At 39.0% G+C, this 19,903-nt stretch overlaps 1 protein-coding gene across 1 annotated transcript in view; it reads left to right on the forward strand.

Moving 5' to 3' along the window:
- Positions 1-11,709: 11,709 nt before the first annotated feature.
- The window catches only part of SLC17A6 (solute carrier family 17 member 6), a 54,559-nt gene continuing 46,365 nt past the window's right edge, over positions 11,710-19,903 (forward strand). Inside the window, exons 1-3 of the mRNA XM_034769812.1 lie at positions 11,710-12,682; positions 15,551-15,803; positions 17,269-17,387. Coding sequence (XP_034625703.1) covers positions 12,597-12,682; positions 15,551-15,803; positions 17,269-17,387 — 458 coding nt within the window. The 5' untranslated portion in view covers positions 11,710-12,596. The remainder of the gene's footprint in view (positions 12,683-15,550; positions 15,804-17,268; positions 17,388-19,903) is intronic.

Raw genomic sequence — 19,903 nt, forward strand, 5'->3', positions numbered from 1 at the left:
AATCATTTTCATTTTAAAATGTTTATTAGTTGCTTTACATCTTTCCATAACCCTTTATGAAACAGCAAAGGATTCATTAAGAAAAGGTCTTGGAGGAGAGGGTGAAAGAGGCTAAATTCTCAGATAATGGAATCCTTAACTAAATGAGACACATTCATTAAGAATGAATAAAGCCTCATTTTCAGAAGCACTGAACACCCAGAACTCCCAGTGATTTCAGTGGGAGCTCACCACTTCTGAAAAATCAGGCCACAAAACTAACTAGAGACAACTTCTGCTTATAGAGTGGCATTCACCCACATGCAGGGTGCCCATACCTGGACTTTTGCACCACTTTGCTCCTTTACAGGGAAATGGAGCATGGATAGAATGGCCATTCATGGTGGCTCCTATTCCAATATGTGCCAAGGAGGGGTTTCCTGCTGGCATTCAGATAGCTTAATGGGAGCAGACAGGGAACTAGAGAGTGGATCAGCACTTGTGAGGATCCAGAACCCAGGCCTAAGGGCTAGTGAGAATCTGCTTTCAGCCCCACAGATTGTCCATAGGTTGGGAAAGGATTTCCAGCCCTTGCATCCCTGAGGCATTCCCTGCATAAGCACTAATGCTCTCTAAGGGTATGTCTACACTACCCGCCCGATTGGCGGGCAGCGATTGATCCAACGGAGATCGATTTATCGCATCTAGTCTAGACACGATAAATCGACCCCCGAGCGCTCTCCCATCGACTCCTGTACTCCAGCGCTGCGAGAGGCGCAGGCAGAGTCAACAGGGGGAGCGGCAGCAGTCAACTAACTGCAGTGAAGACACCACGGTAAGTCAATCTAAGTACGTCAACTTCAGCTACGTTATTCACGTAGCTGAAGTTGCGTAACTTAGATTGATCCCCTCCCCGCCCCCCCCCCCCCCGCAGTGTAGACCAGGGCTAAGAAGATTCCATTACATTTAAGGCAGTACTTAGCTTCCTGTAGTTGAGTCCCAACAGAGAAATTTGCAGACTTTCTTATAATTCCCTCCCTTCGGTGCCCCACCAAATCCTACTATTTTTCTCTCAGTTGACACACACTCCCATTACCATTCAGGATTTATGACTTACTCACCATGCTTCTAGTCAAGGAGGACTGATGGGGGCTCTCTGTTAATACTGCTTCTTAACTTCCCGGAGGTGGGGTGGCTTTTGAATAACAGGCAATTGATTTATTAAGCTTTTTGGAAAAGAACAGTCAAGGCACAGTGTATGTGTGAAGTTAAGTTGCCCATGCAGTCTGAGACAGACTGCCGTGCTTGAGACCTTAGGTGTAATGCTAACCAGATGTGAAGGTACTTCTGGATGATTTATGATGCATACTGATGATGAGGCATGCACCATGCAGAGGGTGATTAATATTCTTGTCATAAATCATAAAAAGTAGGCATCATGCTATGAAAATCTGTGGAAGCAAAGAAACCAACTCAGTTTAGAGGGTGACATAATATTAGACTGGCTGGACTCATGGATTCAATAGAGATCTTTAGCAAGATAAATTGCCTCCAGGGAATGCTGTTTCCATGAACTACAGGTGCCTTCCAATAGAAGAGAGTGTGAAGGTGAACACAACCATGCAAACAGAAAGGTTTTTTAGAAAGTATTTGCATCCCAGAAATTCAGTCTAGGAGTTTGTGTCTAATGAAGAACTTTCAAATTAGTGCTAATAAGAAGTCAAAACTTTATTATTGGCCTGATTCAAAACTCACTGAAGTCAATGGGAGCCTTTGCAATTAATTCAATGGGCTTTGGATTGGGCCCTTAGAAAGAAGCCGACAACCAAAAGTCATGAATATCTGACAACATGCTCAGTGTGAAAGGAACTGGTGGTCTCCAATTCTTAGTAGACAAGTGCTGTGTCACAATTGTCTCTAATTGATACCAATATTGGGAGGCTGAACAAAGAAAATCAACCTTCTGCTGGTGGCATCTGACTCAGATAATGAAAATGAACATACATTGGTCCACACTACTTTGGATTGTTATAGAGCAGAACCCATAATCAGCATGGGTGCATGTCCCCTGGAATGGTGGTTGAAGCATGAAGGGACATATCTATCTTCAGTGCATCTGGCACATAAATATCTTGCAACGCTAGCTACAACAGTGCCATGAGAATGCCTGTTCTCACTTTCAGATAACATTGTAAACGAGAAGTGGGCAGCATTATCTGCAAATATAAACAAACTTGTTTGTCTGAGTGATTGGCTGAACAAGAAGTAGGACTGAGTGGCCTTGCAGGCTCTAAAATTTTACATTGTTTGATTTTTGAATGCAGGTTTGTTTTTTTTTTTTACACAATTCTACATTTTTAAGTTCAACTTTCATGATAAGGAGATTGCACTACAGTACTTGTATTAGGTGAATTGAAAAATATTATTTCTTTTTTCTTTATAGTGCAAATACTTGTAATCAAAAATAAATATAAAGTGAGCACTGTACACGTTGTATTCTGTGTTGTAATTGAAATAAATATATTTGAAAATGTAGAAAAATATCCAAAATATGTAATAAATTTCAATTGGTATTCTGTTGTTTAACAGTGCAATTAAAACGTGATTAATTTTTTAAATTGCGATTTTTTGAGTTAATTGTGTGAGTTAACTGCAATTAATCAACAGCTCTAGTTCCTTGCCCTGAAGAGCTTTCATTCTCCACCAGACTTAGTAATTTTATACTGCAGGTTTTCTATAGCCTGGGATATAAGCACGTGGAGCCTGGTCCCGCATTACTGGAGTCAATGAGAGTAGGACCAGGACCATGCTCTTGAAGAAGTCAGTAAGGTACATGGCCATAGGTTTCCTGAAAGGAGCATACATTGCTCTGTGATACACCAAATCCATCCCATATCAAGCATGGGGAATGGTACTTTCCTTCCAATTTGGCCTAGTTGGTCATCTAATTGCACATACCCAATTGCATTTGAAGCCACAGCTTCCTCTAACAAAGCCAAATAGCTCTTCCAGGCCATAGCGGGTCCTTTCCCAACATATAACAAGAATGTTTGTGTATAAAAGATGTAAAATTAGCCATCATATGATTACATGAAATGAGATGAACCACATCCCCAGCCTCAGGTTAGTCTGTTCCCCAGAGACATTTGGAAATGAACTCTGTTCATGTTTCCAGTTACACAAGATCACTTCAGGATCACAGATCTTTCAAAAGCAATGGAAAACAGGAGGGTGCAGTGTTTCAGTCTCCAAATAACAAGTGTCTTACACCCCTGATCCCTTGTTCCCTTGAACACAGCACAGTCGTCAGCATGCTAATTAGCAGTGTCCTAAAATAAAGCAGAGGTTTTCCTGCCACTTTTAATGATGTACTGTTTAAATGTTCCCAGAGGGAAAACTGAGAAACACCTTAGGTATTCAACAAAGCTGCGGCAATACAGTCATTCTGTTGCACGGGTTCCCTCAGAACCTTTTAAAAGCTTCAGCTCTCTTTTATGTCATGTGGTAAGAAAAAGGACATTTATTCTCATGTTCGCCTTGAAAAATATGGACTCTTTCCCCAAAGAAAATATCTACCACCATTTACTGCTTTAAATATTTATTGTGAAAAAAAGCCAAAATCTTTGTGGCTGATAGGCAGTGAAAGAATCATGTTTCAAAAGATAACAGAATATCAAAGAGAGCTTCTAATGTCAACAAGACCACAGACAAATAACAACTAGAGCTGATTGGGTATTTTTTGTATTATTGTGATAATGAGAAAAATGAAAGAGTGCTTTCTTGCAACATTTCTTACAAAACCAGTGTAAGATGGCAAAAATCTTGTAATGGCTCTTACTTTCTGAGGAAAATTTCTGTGTCTGTTCAAAAAGAATAGTTACATAACAGACAGGAATGACTCATTGGGGCTCAAAGTTGCACATTAACATAGCGCAATTATCCTGATTTTCTAAAAACCTTTAGTTGAGCATCTCCAAAGATAAGAAAAACTCTCCAAAATGGGGTAGCCTATTGTGGGGACTTTATTATGCTTAAGAGGTATTTTTAGAACTGGAGGGCCAAGGGGTCAAGGACCCAAAAATGGCCTTTAAAATAATTTAAAAGCAACAAAAGGAAGTTGACACTGTGCTTCTAGAGGGGCTGGGACTGATCCTTATTTACACAAAGACCCTTTTACACAGCTCTGGCAATGTGAAGGGACACTAAAGTAGCATAAATTCACTTTAAGCCCCCCTTTACACTGCCAGAGTGGTGTAAAGTAGCCTTAATGTCATTAAGAATAAGCCACGCTCGTCTGTTGTATAAGATTTAATTCAACTTTTGAATACAGCAATAAAGGATGCTATTAAAACAAAAATAGATTAGATTAGATATAATAAGGTAAAATAGAGGTCTTGACAATTTATGATAATTAAATATCTTCTAATAGCATTAATAAATGAACACATGTTAACACCAATGTGCTTGGCCAGATTTCAATTTAGGTAATTACTTTTCATTGACTTAAATTCCACCACAACATTTGTACAATGTTCCTATGCACTGCTAAAATTCTTGATGTTTCACCCAGAGGTAGTTGCACTTCTATGTGTTATATGACTGATTGCTAAAGACTTTTGGGATCCTTTGGTATTAAATTTTAGATGAGCACAAGAATGTAAAGCATCAGTGTTGCTATGATAGCCAAAAATATAAGAACATAAGAACGGCCATACTGGGTCATATCAAAGGTCCATCTAGCCCAGTATCCTGTCTTCCGACAGTGGCCAATGCCAGATGCCCCAGAGGGAATGAACAGAACAGGTAATCATCAAGCGATCCATCCCCTGTTGCCCATTCCCAGCTTCTGGCAAACAGAGGCTAGGGACACCATCCCTGCCCACACTGGCTAACAGCCATTGATGGACCTTATCACGAACTTATCAAGTTTTTGAACCCTGTTATAGTCTTGGCCTTCACGACATCCTTTGGCAAGGAGTTCCACAGGTTGACTGTGCGTTATATGAAAAATACTTCCTTTTGTTTGTTTTAAACCTGCTGCCTATTAATTTCATTTGGTGACCCCTAGTTTGTGTGTTATGAGAAGGAGTAAATAACACTTCCTTATTTACTTTCTCCACACCAGTCATGATTTTATAGACCTCTATCATATCCCCCCTTAGTCGTCTCTTTTCCAAGCTGAAAAATCCCAGTTTTATTAATCTCTCCTCATATGGAAGCTGTTCCATACCCCTAATACTTTTTGTTGCCCTTTTCTGAATCTTTTCCAATTCCAATATATTTTTTTTTAGATGGGGCAACCGTATCTGCAGGCAGTATTCAAGATGTGGATGTACCATGGACTTATACAGAGGCAAGATGATATTTTCTGTCTTATTATCTATCCCTTTCTTAACGATTCCCAACATTCTGTTTGTTGGGTTTTTTTTTTGTTTTGTTTTGTTTTTTGACTGCCGCTGCACATTGAGTGGATGTTTTCAGAGAACTTTCCACAATGACTCCAAGATCTCTTTCTTGAATGGCAACAGCTAATTTAGACCCCATTATTTTATATGTATTGTTGGAATTATGTTTTCCAATGTGCATTACTTTGCATTTATCAACATTTAATTTCATATGCCATTTTGTTACCCAGTCACCCAGTATTGTGAGATCCTTTTGTAGCTCTTCGCAGTGTGTTTGGGACTTAACTATCTTGTAGTCCACGAAAGCTTATGCTCTAATAAATTTGTTAGTCTCTAAGGTGCCACAAGTACTCCTGTTCTTCTTTTAACTATCTTGAATAGTATCTGCAAATTTTGCCACCTGACTGTTTACCCTTTTTTCCAGATCATTTATGAATATGTTGAATAGGACTGGTCCCAGTACAGACCCTTGGGGGGACATCACTATTTACCTCTCTCCATTCTGAAAACTGACCATTTATTCCTACCCTTTGTTTCCTATATTTTAACCAGTTACTAATCCATAAGAGGACCTTCCCTCTTATCCCATGACAGCTTACTTTGCTTAAGAGCCTTTGGTAAGGGAGCTTGTCAAAGGCTTTCTGAAAATCTAAGAACAAGTTAAGCAAGCATATTCATTTCTAAGGCATAAATAAAATGTATGATACCAAATTTCTCTATGACAAAGCAGAAAAGCTGCGAGTGTTATAATACAGTGCTGCTTTGTTTGGCACTTTAAATGGGCTTTGTCAATTGTTCATAATTTCTGTTAGAATTTTTTGTTCAGTATCTAGCTGTCTATGTTAAAAGTATACTAGTTGGAAAAAAATGAAACTAGAACTTCCCAATGTAGCTTGAAAATTTATAACCGCAGAGCAGTCAAATATGCTAACCTAAAGTCAAACTCTTTCTATGTTCAGGCTGAAATACCATACATACTCTTACAGGAAAAACAAAAAATTAGTCCCCTTTACATTGCCTTATTCGCTTCCACCACCAGAGGGAACAAGCAATGCCTTCAACCAAATAAAGCATGCCCTTGATTCTTATGTGTCAAATTAACTTTTGAATCAACCCAGAATCAGATTCTGACATTATAATAAAACCCAAAACTTGAATGCTTTAAAACAGAAAAAAATACCCTTTAAATGAATTCTCTGGATTAGTGCAATAATCTCATTTTTCTTTCTTATTAGAATTATTAATTTTACACCTTTGCCAAGCAAATGCAGCAACATGGAAGTGGAAGGAGGCGAGAGAGGACTTTGTAGCGAGTCAGTTTTTCACCAGAAGAGAAAACAGTGACAAAGGGAGTCTCAGAATATTTCCCAATTTAATTTATTCTGTTTTCTTTGACCAGAGCTTGCCAGCAGAGCTACACACAGAGGATTCTACTTGCTGAAAGACTGCACAATCCAACCCTGTAGCCAGCTCCTCGTTAAAGCCTTGGTATCTTTCTCTCTGTGTGTCTTTTCTTGTGTCCTATCTGTTCCTGTGCTCTCACTCCAACGCCACAGGGCTGTATTTTCAATAAGCATGGGCTAATTCAGGGTAGATCTCAGCATTAACTTTCCTTCTGTCCAACTGCTTAGGAACTCCTCAACCTGGTTCAGTTAAAAAACATATTCTGTAGAGCCACAAGAGGAGAATAGTTACAGGGGGCCTTTAAACTGGATCTCAGACTGCTTTGTACTGCTATAGTTGAATAATATATTCCAAAGTGTGGCATATGCAGAGACATTATTTATTATTATTTGCCTTGTGGGAACTTCCAGCCACCCCAGGGAGGATCAGGGTCCCATTGTGCGAGATGCTGTGCAGACACACTAGAAGACACCATCCTGTCCTTGAAGAGTTTACCATCTAATAAACCAAGCAACATATGGAGGGTGGGGGAACAGGAAGCAATCAATTATATGCAGTTTTAGTACGTACTTTACAGAACCTCTCAACATAATCCTTCAGTAGCCTTTACTTCCATATTTGCCTGTATGGGACTGGAGTCAACCTCAGGAGAAAGTGAGGCTAACTGGCTCTGAAGCAGATCTGCAGCTACTTCTGAGACGGCACCTCAGGCAAAATCATCAAGGAAGCAATGTTAACCAAGCTACAACTACATGTGACATTGGCTGGCATCCTGAGTGCTTCAACAACTGGGCTTCAGAGCAGGACACAGCACAGAGACCTCACTAATGGATGTCCTCCCACAACAATGGGTAGAGGCCACATTTGGGTTCTTAAGTGACTTGATCTTTGCAGCTTTCAACAGAGTTGCCCACTGGTTAGGTGCTACTAATCAGGCCTTCAGGACCTAGCTAGATCAGCCAAAGGCTGCTCTAAATTCTGCCAAGGACAAGACCAGCACAGACCCCTGATGGGGAGAATGGTGCAAAGATGAGTTAAAGCCATCTTTGTGTTTCCTTTTCTTAGCTGTAGCTAAGGATCTGCCACAGGATTTACTTAATGAGCAACCTATTAACATAAAACTATATTATAAATCAGTGGTTCTCAACTCATGGCCAGTGGGCTGCTTGCGGCCCAATCAACACACAGCTGTGGCCCATGTGACATCCTCAGGGCCAGACAGGTAGTAGATATATTGTGTGGCTGTGGCCCACATAAACATAGAGATCTGCATACGAGACCCATAGTGGTAAATAGGTTGAGAACCACTGTTATAAATGCACAGGAAATAGATGCCCATAGGTTTAATGAGCTATTGCTTCTTCCAGACACAGTCTCCCTTCAATCAATTTATCTGCCTTCACACTTCCTATATGGCCTGACTTCTTTCCAAGAGAAATTACAGTTCTTTGCATCCCTTTGGGATTTTATAGTTCTCCAGTCCCAAAGGAGGTTCCAAACTACCATTGTTAAGGTGAAATCCTGGCTTTATTGATGTTAATGGTCAATTGACTTCAATGGACCCAGAATTTCAGACTTAATCTGTGAGCCTTGCTCACACTAGCATCATTCCCAAATTGATTTGGATTCCGTTGCAGTCATGCACCTTACTGCTGAATTTTTATGGGATAAACAATTGTGAGCCTCAAAGAATTGTACTTTATATGATGCTATTTTACTGAAACAGATTTTCAAAGCCTCCGAGGTGCTCTGGATACCCCAAAGTCTCAGGCTGAATGTGAGTGTGTGCGTACAGGGGAGGGTCTTTTAAATCTTTTAAATTTACATCTACAAAGTTGCACTTTTGTAAATAGGATTCTATCGTACAATACCACTTCATTTGTGGATCTGTGTGCATGTCACATAATAAGAAAAGACAATACATTTTGTAATGAGTGATGTAGCAAAAGCAAGGTTGCAGACAATCTCTAGAGAATCCAAATATTTTTAAATTAATAAAAAATCACCAATTTATTTCACTGATGCAATCTACAGATATCTAATATGATAACACTGTACTGTGTTCATCAGCAACACAACTAAATTTAGCAAGTGGACTCAGACACCTAGTCAGAGATGTATATTATCAGGTTGATTCTATAAATCTCTAGATACTATTGTGATGAGTGCTATAGAAAACTTTAAGGATGGATGGATCAATATTAATATGAAAATCTGAGCTTTGAAAAATACAATCATGAACTCTTAGCTTCTATTTTGCTTAATTCATTAGGAATACAGTCAGTCAGAAGACATATAGGGAGACTGTGCAGTATTCGGTTCATTTCAGGCACCCAAAACCTGCAGTCTTCAGTCAGAAAAAAAAACTTCCATTGACAGGTAGTGGGAATGCTGCCTGATCAAAGGGTGCAGGATCAAACATAAATACAATTGTCTGCATTCAGTTCCATGAGAAAAACTTCAGGGATGTGCAGCATCCTGCTGGACTCACACATCAACCTACAATTGTTCCAAGAGCTTCTTCGAGAACAGTGTTCTTATTGGGTTGTTTGAGGCAGATTTATCTGCTTTCAACCAATGTGTGCAAACTCTCGCAGTGCTATCATAACTGGTATTTACTGCATAAGGGCCTGATCCAAAGCCCACTGAGGTCAATCGAAAAACTCCAATTGATTTCAAGTGTGTTGACAGATAGACTTTAACAATAATAATTAACAATGATTCATATCTTCAGGCCACCAATTAAATAGGTAAATGTCATTTAGAAGGCTGACTGGTCTGAGAATGTTTTATAGCACTGGCCCTCAGAGCTTCTTACTACGCAGTGATTCCTGAACTACAGTTGAAACAATTAGTAGAGCTGTCATTGGGAAATGACTCAGGAAACTGCTAATATGGTATACACTAGGCATAGTATACCCACTTCAGAACTACCGCTACACCTATGGATGGTACCATTTTAACTTTCCAGGGTCCATTGTTAGAGTTTATTTTTATATACGTAAGGACTAGTTCATTTTTTTCAATGAAAGAGCACATCAGGCCTCTAAAGCTATTCTTGGGTAGTGTTAGGCTGGATATAGACTGACATTATTAATTATTATTTAATTCTCCCAAACCATTGAGCACTCCTTATTCAATGAGCTTTCGTAGTAGCAGTACAGTAACAATGTGGCAATGCTAAGGAATCCAATTCGGGCTCAGAGCCTGTTCATAGTAGGTACTGTGCAAATGAATAGCACAAAGATAAGCCTCTGAGGCAGAGACTAACACTATCAAGCCCTGATTCAGAAAAGGACACTTTTAATTTTAGATATGTGCTTAAATGCTTTCCTGAACAGGGATGCTTTTTGGAATTTGAGTCTAGAACATTTCCCCATTACTGACTGAATTACTCTCTATCTCTTCTGGCTCTTGGAAATGTCTATTAATAAATAGGTTGTCTTAAATATCTGCAATGATAAACTGGAGAAATGAAGCAACAGGGCACAATGGACAGATGCAGTTATAAAAATTATGGATGGCAATAGAGACTGTAATAAATCCTAAAGTTCTTTTCAACAAACGAAATGAGAAGTATAAAGAAGAATCTATAATGAAACCTGCACTGAAAACCACATCTAGTATTTAGCATGCTGTATAAAGCAAAGCTGAATTACAATATGAGGAAGCATCTTGTTTTAGGAGCATATAGTTTAAATGTACTTTCTATTGTGGTACTTTATGGTGCTTTCATGTCTTTGAAATACCACTACAAACTGGAATCTACTATCATTGCAATAGCTGCAGTGTTATAAGAATTGGCCTTACTGATATGAATGTGCTATGCTAATGTAAAATATCATTGTCCTTCCACCAGGGGGCAACATTAGTAAAAATATTTAAATAATCCAGAACAATTGTTTTTAGAATATTGTGGCAGGACTATATATTTTAGCAGGACATTATTCTTTTCACCTTGGTTTTTAAAATATTTTATTTATAGACACTTTTGTTACAGAGAAAGTAAGCAATGCAAGGGCTTCAATTTTCAAATAAATTTGTTTTGGGGTATAGAATTATGAATTTCCTTTTTTCTAATTAATAAACATTGTAATAGAAACTCTGAGATGGATTTCATATTGGAAAGAGGTCTAATATAAATGCAATCATCATGATTTGGAAATAAAACATTACTTTTGACATGTACAATCAACTCCTGGGTGATTAAAACTGATAAATGACTACCAAATTCTGTTTGCAGTGGACCTGTGTAAGCTGGAAAGCTTGTCTCTTTCACTAAGAAAAGTTGGTCCAGTAAAATATATTACCTCGCCCACCTTGTCTTTCTACCAAATTCTGGAAAGATAAGATGACCAAACTCTCAGAACGTACCTTGATCACTGAAGTGGTGAAAAAATATCGTATGTAAAAGTTATATTAGATATTATACAAAAGTGTCATTAAAGGGCAGGACACAAAGGTATAAAAATTATACATGTATAAGAGTTAGAAACCATGTACATGTCTAATATATGGATCTAAATTATGACAATATATTAGAGAGCTAGAAATATTGAGCTAGAAATAAAATATGATCTTAGATTCTATCTATCTCTGGAGATACATCTGTCAGATTATATCTGGTATTAATATTCCGAGGTATTTTGCCATTGGTGCCCTGTTTTTCCAGGAGCTCTGAATGACTATCTTTAGCGAGATGATCACGTCCTTTATTTACATTAACAGCACAATTGAATTAAGTACAATAGCCTCTGCATGCAGCAAACTCCCTCGTAAACGAGTCTGTAGTCCTTGCTCTGAACAACAGGGTCGGGCTATGCGTCAGAAAAGGCACGGGGGGGGGGGGCGACGCAAGAGTCCAAAAGTAAATTGTCAGCGTCTCATAAACTCCAGTTTCCCTTTTAGCTGCATCATCCTCTGGAAAACCTGGAAGGGGACGATGACACGGCTCCTCTTCGGTTTCCGTAGCATCCAGTCTTCAAGCCCCCCGCAATGAATCCGCCCAGTTCCCCTAGGAAGTTGGCAGCCCGAGAAGCTCCCGATTGCGCTCTCCCTGGTGCTGAGAACACTCGGGAGCAACCCGAGAGCCAAGGGCGCTGTCTGTGGTGCTGAAATCACTCTGGCACACGCTGGAGCGATAAAAGGCGCTGGGCAGATTAGAATCACCAACCCCCGGCGCGCGAACTCCCAGTCTACTCTAGATCGTTGCTCTGTGCGCGCTGCCCTGGGAGCAAGTGGCTGCTGACTTGCGCACAGTAACGAAGCGCTAGGGCTGCTATTGTCCGAGAGCTTGGAACTTAGCCGTCAGGTTCTCTCAGGTTGGCACGTGCTGGGCATTGGGAACTTTTGACTTCTTTGGAGTGATAAACTAGATGACCCCCGCCCCCACCTCTCAACCCCTAGGGGTTAGGGAAACGTTCAGCGGAAAACCAGGATTTATTTTAAACACTGGACCATCTTCTCCTAGGAAGTAGGGTCATTCCCCCTCCCAAATCAGCCATGGCACAGCCTCCACCTTCTGCCAATGACTCCTGCACTTCCGAAAAGACTTTCTAATTGTGGCTCCCAACTCTGTTCTGTTAGGAAATCCGTGGGTTGCATGTAACGCGCTCTGTCTCTCTCTCTGTCTCTCTCTCTCTCTCTCTCACACACACACACTCACTCACGCTCCCTTTATCTGGAGACGCACCAATAGCCATTTAATGGGTGAAAAAGTTAGAGATTAAACCAATATGAGCGATCATAGCTGTTCATAGCAGTGCTCTGTTCAGCACAGAGTGGAGCCCAGTGAAAACCTCTGCAGGCATGGAGTCGGTAAAACAAAGGATTTTGACCCCCGGCAAGGAGGGAATGAAGAATTTTGCTGGGAAATCGCTCGGTCAACTCTACAGGTAAGAAAGATCTCTTTCGGGGGGCTGGATTTCTTATTGGAAAGAATGGGAGGCTTTCCTTAGCCTAAAATTGCTGGATCAGTTCGAATATACGCTATTTGTGTAAGTTTGGTTGCGAATAGACTGATAGCTAATTATAGGTTTTCTTGATATCATCTGGCTCCTACAAACTAACGCTATACCATTACACTATGGCACCGAAATAACTTGTATAGTTGGCTTGCGGAGGATGTTTTTAAATATGTCCTAAGAGATTTCCCCCATCTTTCTACCCCAGAAATTTGATCTCATTTTAAAACTAGAATCAACAGAGAGCAGTACTCCTATACAGTATTTTTATTTAATTTCAATGCAGGGCACCCGTAGGATCCTTTTCACTTTCCTTAGAGAGCATTTTTTTTAAATTAAACTATAAAATCATTCCTGATTTCGATTAACCGATTCCCTTGTGTAATCGCCCGTCAGATGAAGAAAAACACGGAAAAGCATAAATAATTGATAACCGAACGATTTCTTTCTTTGAAGCTAGGACAAATATATTGAGAGAAATACCGTCAATTATTTATTCGTCTGCATAGAAAAGGGTCAATTTCTTTTGTAGAAAATGCACTACCGCAATGGATGAAATCATAAAGTTAATCCAGCAATAGAGGGGTGCGTGTATTTCCATCGTCTTCAGGTGTGTATATAGATGCATGCAACCACACACCTGAAGTGCATTGACACGAAATTTGAACACACCATTCCTCGATTTGAACACACCATTCCATCATAAATGGCCCTGTGAAATCTGACGACTTTGATGACCCCCAAAATATGTTTTTACGATAAAATTATAAAATAAAAATCGGGAGAATATATTTTTGGACATTTTCCTTTAAAACAAAGTACCCCACTCTCTCCAACGTTATTAGAATTTTCCGAATAAAGCAAAATGTCTTAATACCTACAGTGGATGTTGTTTTTCTCCACCTATGCGGCAGTATTGTACACAGGCACAATATTATTCCAACAATAATGTTACACCATTTACAACTTCCTATGCAGTTTTGAGAGGAAAGGCAATATGAGCTAAATTATCAAGGTAAAATGATGCTTTCTATTTTAATAGAAACTAGAACAGTTAGAGTCTAGAAATACATGGTTATTTTACCACCAGCCTACATAAATTCAATCGTTTTAAACTGACTGAAAATATGTAAAATATCTGAAAAACAGAATATATTATTATGGGCCTCTCGAATATTATGGAAAATGTACATTTCTTCTCTACGAATATAACTACAATAATCGAGTTCAGCACTAAATATTCTTCGAGAGATATGAAAACACACTTGCATCTCACAATGCCTTCCATGTCATATCTCAAACAGGTTTTTAAAGAATTATCTAAATAAGATACTCTTTGAACTTCCGAGGACTTAACAATATTCTATCAGGGCTAGCCACATTCTTTTAAGAATCAACGTATAATTTTCTATCCGTAATTTGAAAGTGGAAATAATCAGTTTATTATGTCCCAGGATCTTTGCTTCATTTCAGGGGAGACCAAATCAATTCTATGCGAAAGCTGGTGCTCAGATTTTATCATTTGAATGAACCAGTTTTAACTATAAAATATATTGTTCTATTTTAACTACATTTTAAAAGGATGGGGATCTTACAAGCCTGACTCAGGCGAGTAAGCCTTACCCCAGTGAATAATAAGAGTAAATTCAACTGAGTAGGTGTTGCAGGGCATTGCCCATGCTTTCGTTATACATAATATGAATAATGTGTTGGGTCTGATTCTGCCAATCGTTACTCAGACATTACTCAGGGGAGTTGACCTCGGTTGAATTACTCACCTGCGGAGAATTGTTCACGTGAGCAAGGATTGGCAGGCTTGGAGCGTTCTAGCAAAATGGAATGTTTGGATGCAGTTTTCAAATACCCTGTTCTGCAGGGGCTGCACTTCTGAGTAGTTAATCTGCCTCTTTTGCATCTTACTAAGAATCAGCAGTGTGGGGAATATTTTAGCGATAAACCCAGCACATTTTTTCCTCAAAAAGTCATATTAAGATTTTTCTCCCCTATAAAAATAAAATGCATGTACATGTTTTGAAGCATACTATCTGGGTGCAAATGTCTGCATTGATTCATTATATTATAATCAAAATGTGTAAATATGAATTATGAATTTTCCTTTATACGTTTACACTTAAAACCCTGGGAGCTTCGATTTAATATTTCGGTAAATGTGGACACTGAGAGAGCAACCTATAAACCAGACCTATACTAACTCTAGTTAATGATCACCGTGCAGATTATTGAATGTAATCTTTACAAATTCAAGTTATTAATAATGCAAGGGTATTGAGTCATCTGCAGATGGGTAGTTCTCAAACACTAGCATGTTTCGTTCAAATGTCTATGACAGCCATTTTGCAGATGTGGAATAAATAAAAATAATTGCTCATCTTTACAGCATTTCTTTCTCTCCCACATCCACAAGCAGCATGCACTGTAGAACTAATTCCTCTCATGTTTATAATGTAATAGCAATAGAGTTAAACCTCCAAGATAATTTTTCATCTCCCAACAATGCCCTTTGAATTAGACAACATGGCGCCTCTGCAGTGGTTGCAGCTGATGTCTTCTTAATGTACCCTACATATTTAACCAGAGATCTTTAATGATAGATGAAGAGTTCTCATCTGCTGCTCCTCCCTGTTTTTTTGGGGAAATGAATAATTATGAATCCCACAGGTCTTGCTAAAGAACAACTGAAGGTGATTTTTTAGTCATAGTGACTTTGACATTCAAGTGACCTGTTCGGGAGAGTTGGCTTCAAGTCTCTTGCTTGTCTTTCCCGTTTATGTTGGGCAGAGTCCTAGAGAAGAAACAGAAGCCTGGAGACAACATCGAACTGACAGAAGATGGGAAACCCCTGGAAGCGCCCGTTAAGAAAGCCCCAATGTTCGATTGTACCTGCTTTGGGCTCCCCCGGAGGTACATCATTGCCATCATGAGTGGACTGGGATTCTGCATCTCTTTTGGAATCCGTTGTAACTTGGGAGTAGCCATCGTGGATATGGTCAATAACAGCACCATACACCGAGGAGGAAAAATTATTAAAGAGGTGGGAATCACTCCCCTTTAATCCCGCAACACGAATAATGCCCTCAGGATAGAGTAATAATAAAGAATGAATAGAATAAATAAGGGCCCTTTAGCTTTTTATGATATTTCCAATCATTCTAATAATAAAATCTAGACGGTTTCCTTCTTCTCCTATACTCTGCTAGTTTCTGGGTAGGAGAATCCTATACTGAACTGTCATATTTTATTTATAACTGAAAGGACAATGATCCAAAGAATGTTGGGGGGGGGGAGAATAAAAGATCGATTATGCCTATTTTGTTTTCTTTCTTTCCCAGACCAAGAGGTCATTCCGTGGCACAAATTTGAGTGCAGATATTTTGCTTTTTTACCCAGCTTTGGAGATCGCAATCATTTTCGTAAATTAAATGCACGTAACAGAGAACATGACCATGAATAAACGACTCCAAAGTGGCTGCCCAATTTTCGAAAGGAAATGGAGTGGTTTGTTGCGGAACGTTTGGAAATATCAGGATGAATGAGTTTTGGTTAACAAAATACAACGCTATAAAAGCAATCTATGGCCCAATGAGAAAGCATATTTAATTTATAAGGTGCTTACCCATATGTATATAGTCTATGTACACAAAGACAAGAATATATATGATACATAAATGTAAACATTTATATATCGTATATAATGTATATGTGTGTATATACACATACACATGTGTACACACACAGAGGGATAAACAGACAGCTAGATAGACTGATATGGCCGTTTTCGATTCCCCTGAGTCCATACTATATATATATTCGATGGGTTTCATTGCAAATGCAGGTGATTCACTTATAATGAGACAAATAATTCCCTCCCCCCCAAAAAATACCCTGAAACATTTTCCTCATTCCCATGTTTGTGAGCTTACCTGCGATGTATGCAACTGTCTCTCTCTCTCTCTCTCTCTTTGTAGAGAGAGATGTATGACAACTGGCTGTGTGTGTCAGAGTGAGAGTGAGTGTGAATCTGAGTGTGTTTGTGTGGAGAGAGAGAGAGAGAGAGGCTCTTTCCTCCTCCCTCCCGACCCCAACCTTCGCTAGACTGGATCGGACAGAAAAAAACATACTTGTTGCCACCCCTTTCTCTAGGGGATTCAAGGACATCTTTAGTTCCAAGATTCACATATTTTTAGGGTTAATAGCGATCACGAGATATAAATCATGTCCCTCCTCTCTCCTCCAGTACTAATGCCAGATTTCTGTAGGTATTCTAGCATATTTGTTCTAAAGACCAATTGTAAAGTAAATCGATTATTATTTTGGAGGTGAGCACCTTGCCCCATTTCTAAATCGTACCGTCTAGTAAATGGGCATTTTCAACATTAATCGAAATTCCGCAAAGATTGCCTAGTGTTAAACTATTATTAATAAAATGCTTTCTTTTGGCCTGCTTACATCCTTCCTATTTTCTTTCTCCCCTTTCTCCTTGCTTTTTGCACTGGAAGAAAGCGAAGTTTAATTGGGACCCTGAAACAGTTGGCATGATCCATGGCTCTTTTTTCTGGGGATATATAGTCACTCAAATCCCAGGGGGATATATAGCATCCAGACTAGCAGCTAACAGGTAACGACGATCTAATATAAATATATAAATGTATATAAACATAAACATGTATACTATACATCGGGTTGCTATGTTTAGATTTTGACTGTTAAAACAGCCGGTATAAATGCAGGCACATTTTGCGAAAAGCAGACGGAGCAGGGTGTCTGGTTCGTTAGTGCTAGTCCGCTGATGGCTCCCTACAAATGTCAGCTGTTGAATTCAGTATAAAGCCAGCTTTCCTCTTTTCAAGGCTGTTAGAGGGGCAATAGCGGACGGGCACTTTCCTTCGGTAAAACTCCACTCACTGTAAGATGAGCCTTTATGGATGGTGTAGACGAGACAAAATATGTTGGGCTCTGCTTCGCTGTATCAGCGGTGTCGTGCAAACCAAACATGAACCCCAACGTAACAATTTGCCTCTGCAAGCCAGCATTTATAGCTGGCACTGCAGCACATTGAGGCAATAGTTATATAGCAAGGAATTATTATTCAACTCAAGTCACATAGACGCATCTCTTCAATGGCATATTTCTGAAAAGCATGGGGGTATTGAAAAATACGTCTGTGTTCTTCTGTAGTCATAGAAATAATAACACAATAATTTTAAAGGACAAGAAACAAACATTTGAAATAAATGAAAATGAATACTGGAATTGTATTTTATTACCATTTTAATTATTTTCTGATTTTATATGGATTTCCTGTTTGTTTCTTGTCCTTTAACATGTATATTAAAATAGAGATGCTATGATTATTTTTTACTTTATTCAGTCCCCTTTTCACTAAGATTATCACGATAGAAATTTTCAAAGTTGAAAGACACTGAAATCCCTTTATTTATTTAGACATGGTCTTTTTTAAAAAGAAAGGGGGAAAATAGCAGATATCAGTAGTTATTAATTGACACTGAACTGAATATAGTCCACTCTGAATAAAATGGAAGAAAAACATGTTTCAATGAGCTTTGCACAATGAAAAGGAAGTGCAGATGGTGCAGGGTCTTAAAGATTCGTTTCTATGGTGTCTGGCAATATTTCAAGCACCCAGGGTGTGATTCCACCTGTTAATTAGATCCACTGAGTATTCAAGACACACGAGGCATTCATATCCATCCTTAATGCCACAGACTCGCCATTTGGAGAGGTAGGAAAGGTCCTAGTGCCACTCTTCTTGAGCAGTAATGGACTAGGTACAAATGGATATTAAAAGGGAAGATACAGTTTAGCTCATCACGAGAGTGTGTAACATCAAAGGTAGGAGTAGGAGCGTTAGACAGCCTTATACAATGAAGTTCTCTCACCAGGCTATGCTTTTTTTTAAAATAAAGACACAAATATACTTGCCAAACCTCCATTTCTCTTGAGAGCACAGAGCTCCATTAAAAAATAAATCAATGAATGGTGAGATCCTTAGCTGTGTAAATTGGTGTAGCTCTATTGATGCCCATTCACACCAGCAGAAGTTTTGGTCCATGATTTTGGAAATAAAACAAAAGCACAGTGTTAACATATATAGTAACCCCTTATATTTTTATCTTTTAGTTAAAATGTCCCTTTCCCCATCTTCCCAATAATAGATCAGAAATATAAAAGGCGATTAAAAAAAATCACAAGAGATCATCCCCTAAAAGGCCTCTGTCCATCCAAATACAACACCTTTGGCTTCCTTTCTGTACCAAATCCTGCAATCTTCATTCAGTCCATTACTCATTTACTTCAATAGGAGTTTTGCCTTAACAAAGACTGTAGGGTCTGAACCAGAAAGCCAAATTCCATTCTTGATTATTCCAGTGTAATTCCATCTATGTAATTTGACTCAATATCATTATAAAAGTAGAACTTCTATCAGAATTGGATCAAATAGGTGGAAAAGCCCTGGAAGTCACCAGGAAAAATTCTGTAGTGGAATATGTAACCTGGAATGTTTGAACCAAAATCTGCTCTCCATTACACTGGTGTAAATCCAGAGTCATTCTAAAGTCACTTCAGTGATGAAGGTAGTCTGCATCTACACTAGCATAGCACAGAGCAGGATCAAGGTCACTAGTTGTAATAGCCAGGTAAGTCTTAGAGACAAATTCACCAGTGATGTAAATGGTGATGTAAATTACACATCCAGCCTTATAAAACATTTGCAAATAGTTGTAAATGGCAAAGTAATAGAACTTGCACAGATTTTACATTCAATTTGTGGGAAACATTAATATAAATGTTAAGGGACAGAAGTGAGGTGCAGCAGCAGAAAATTTACAGATAAAGCAAGTTCCCAAACTTTAGGGCTATGTGCTGCCACCCAGGTACTCAATCGAAATGAATGGGGTACTGGAGGAAGAAAAGTGCTACTCAGCGAGGTCTGAGCATCTAGCTCTTTTATATGCATACCAGTCCCAACAATCCTAAGGCCTAAATGAAGTCAAAGTGAGATGTGGCTACTTAGGTGAGGGCTGAATTTATCAGTGTAAGTTACCTACACCCTATTTCTGACCATATTATACCTGATGTGTGACTTATCTCCACCATTTTCATCAGTGATGA

The sequence above is a fragment of the Trachemys scripta genome, chromosome 4 (genome assembly GCF_013100865.1).
Source record: "Trachemys scripta elegans isolate TJP31775 chromosome 4, CAS_Tse_1.0, whole genome shotgun sequence".
Classification (NCBI taxonomy): domain Eukaryota; kingdom Metazoa; phylum Chordata; order Testudines; family Emydidae; genus Trachemys; species Trachemys scripta.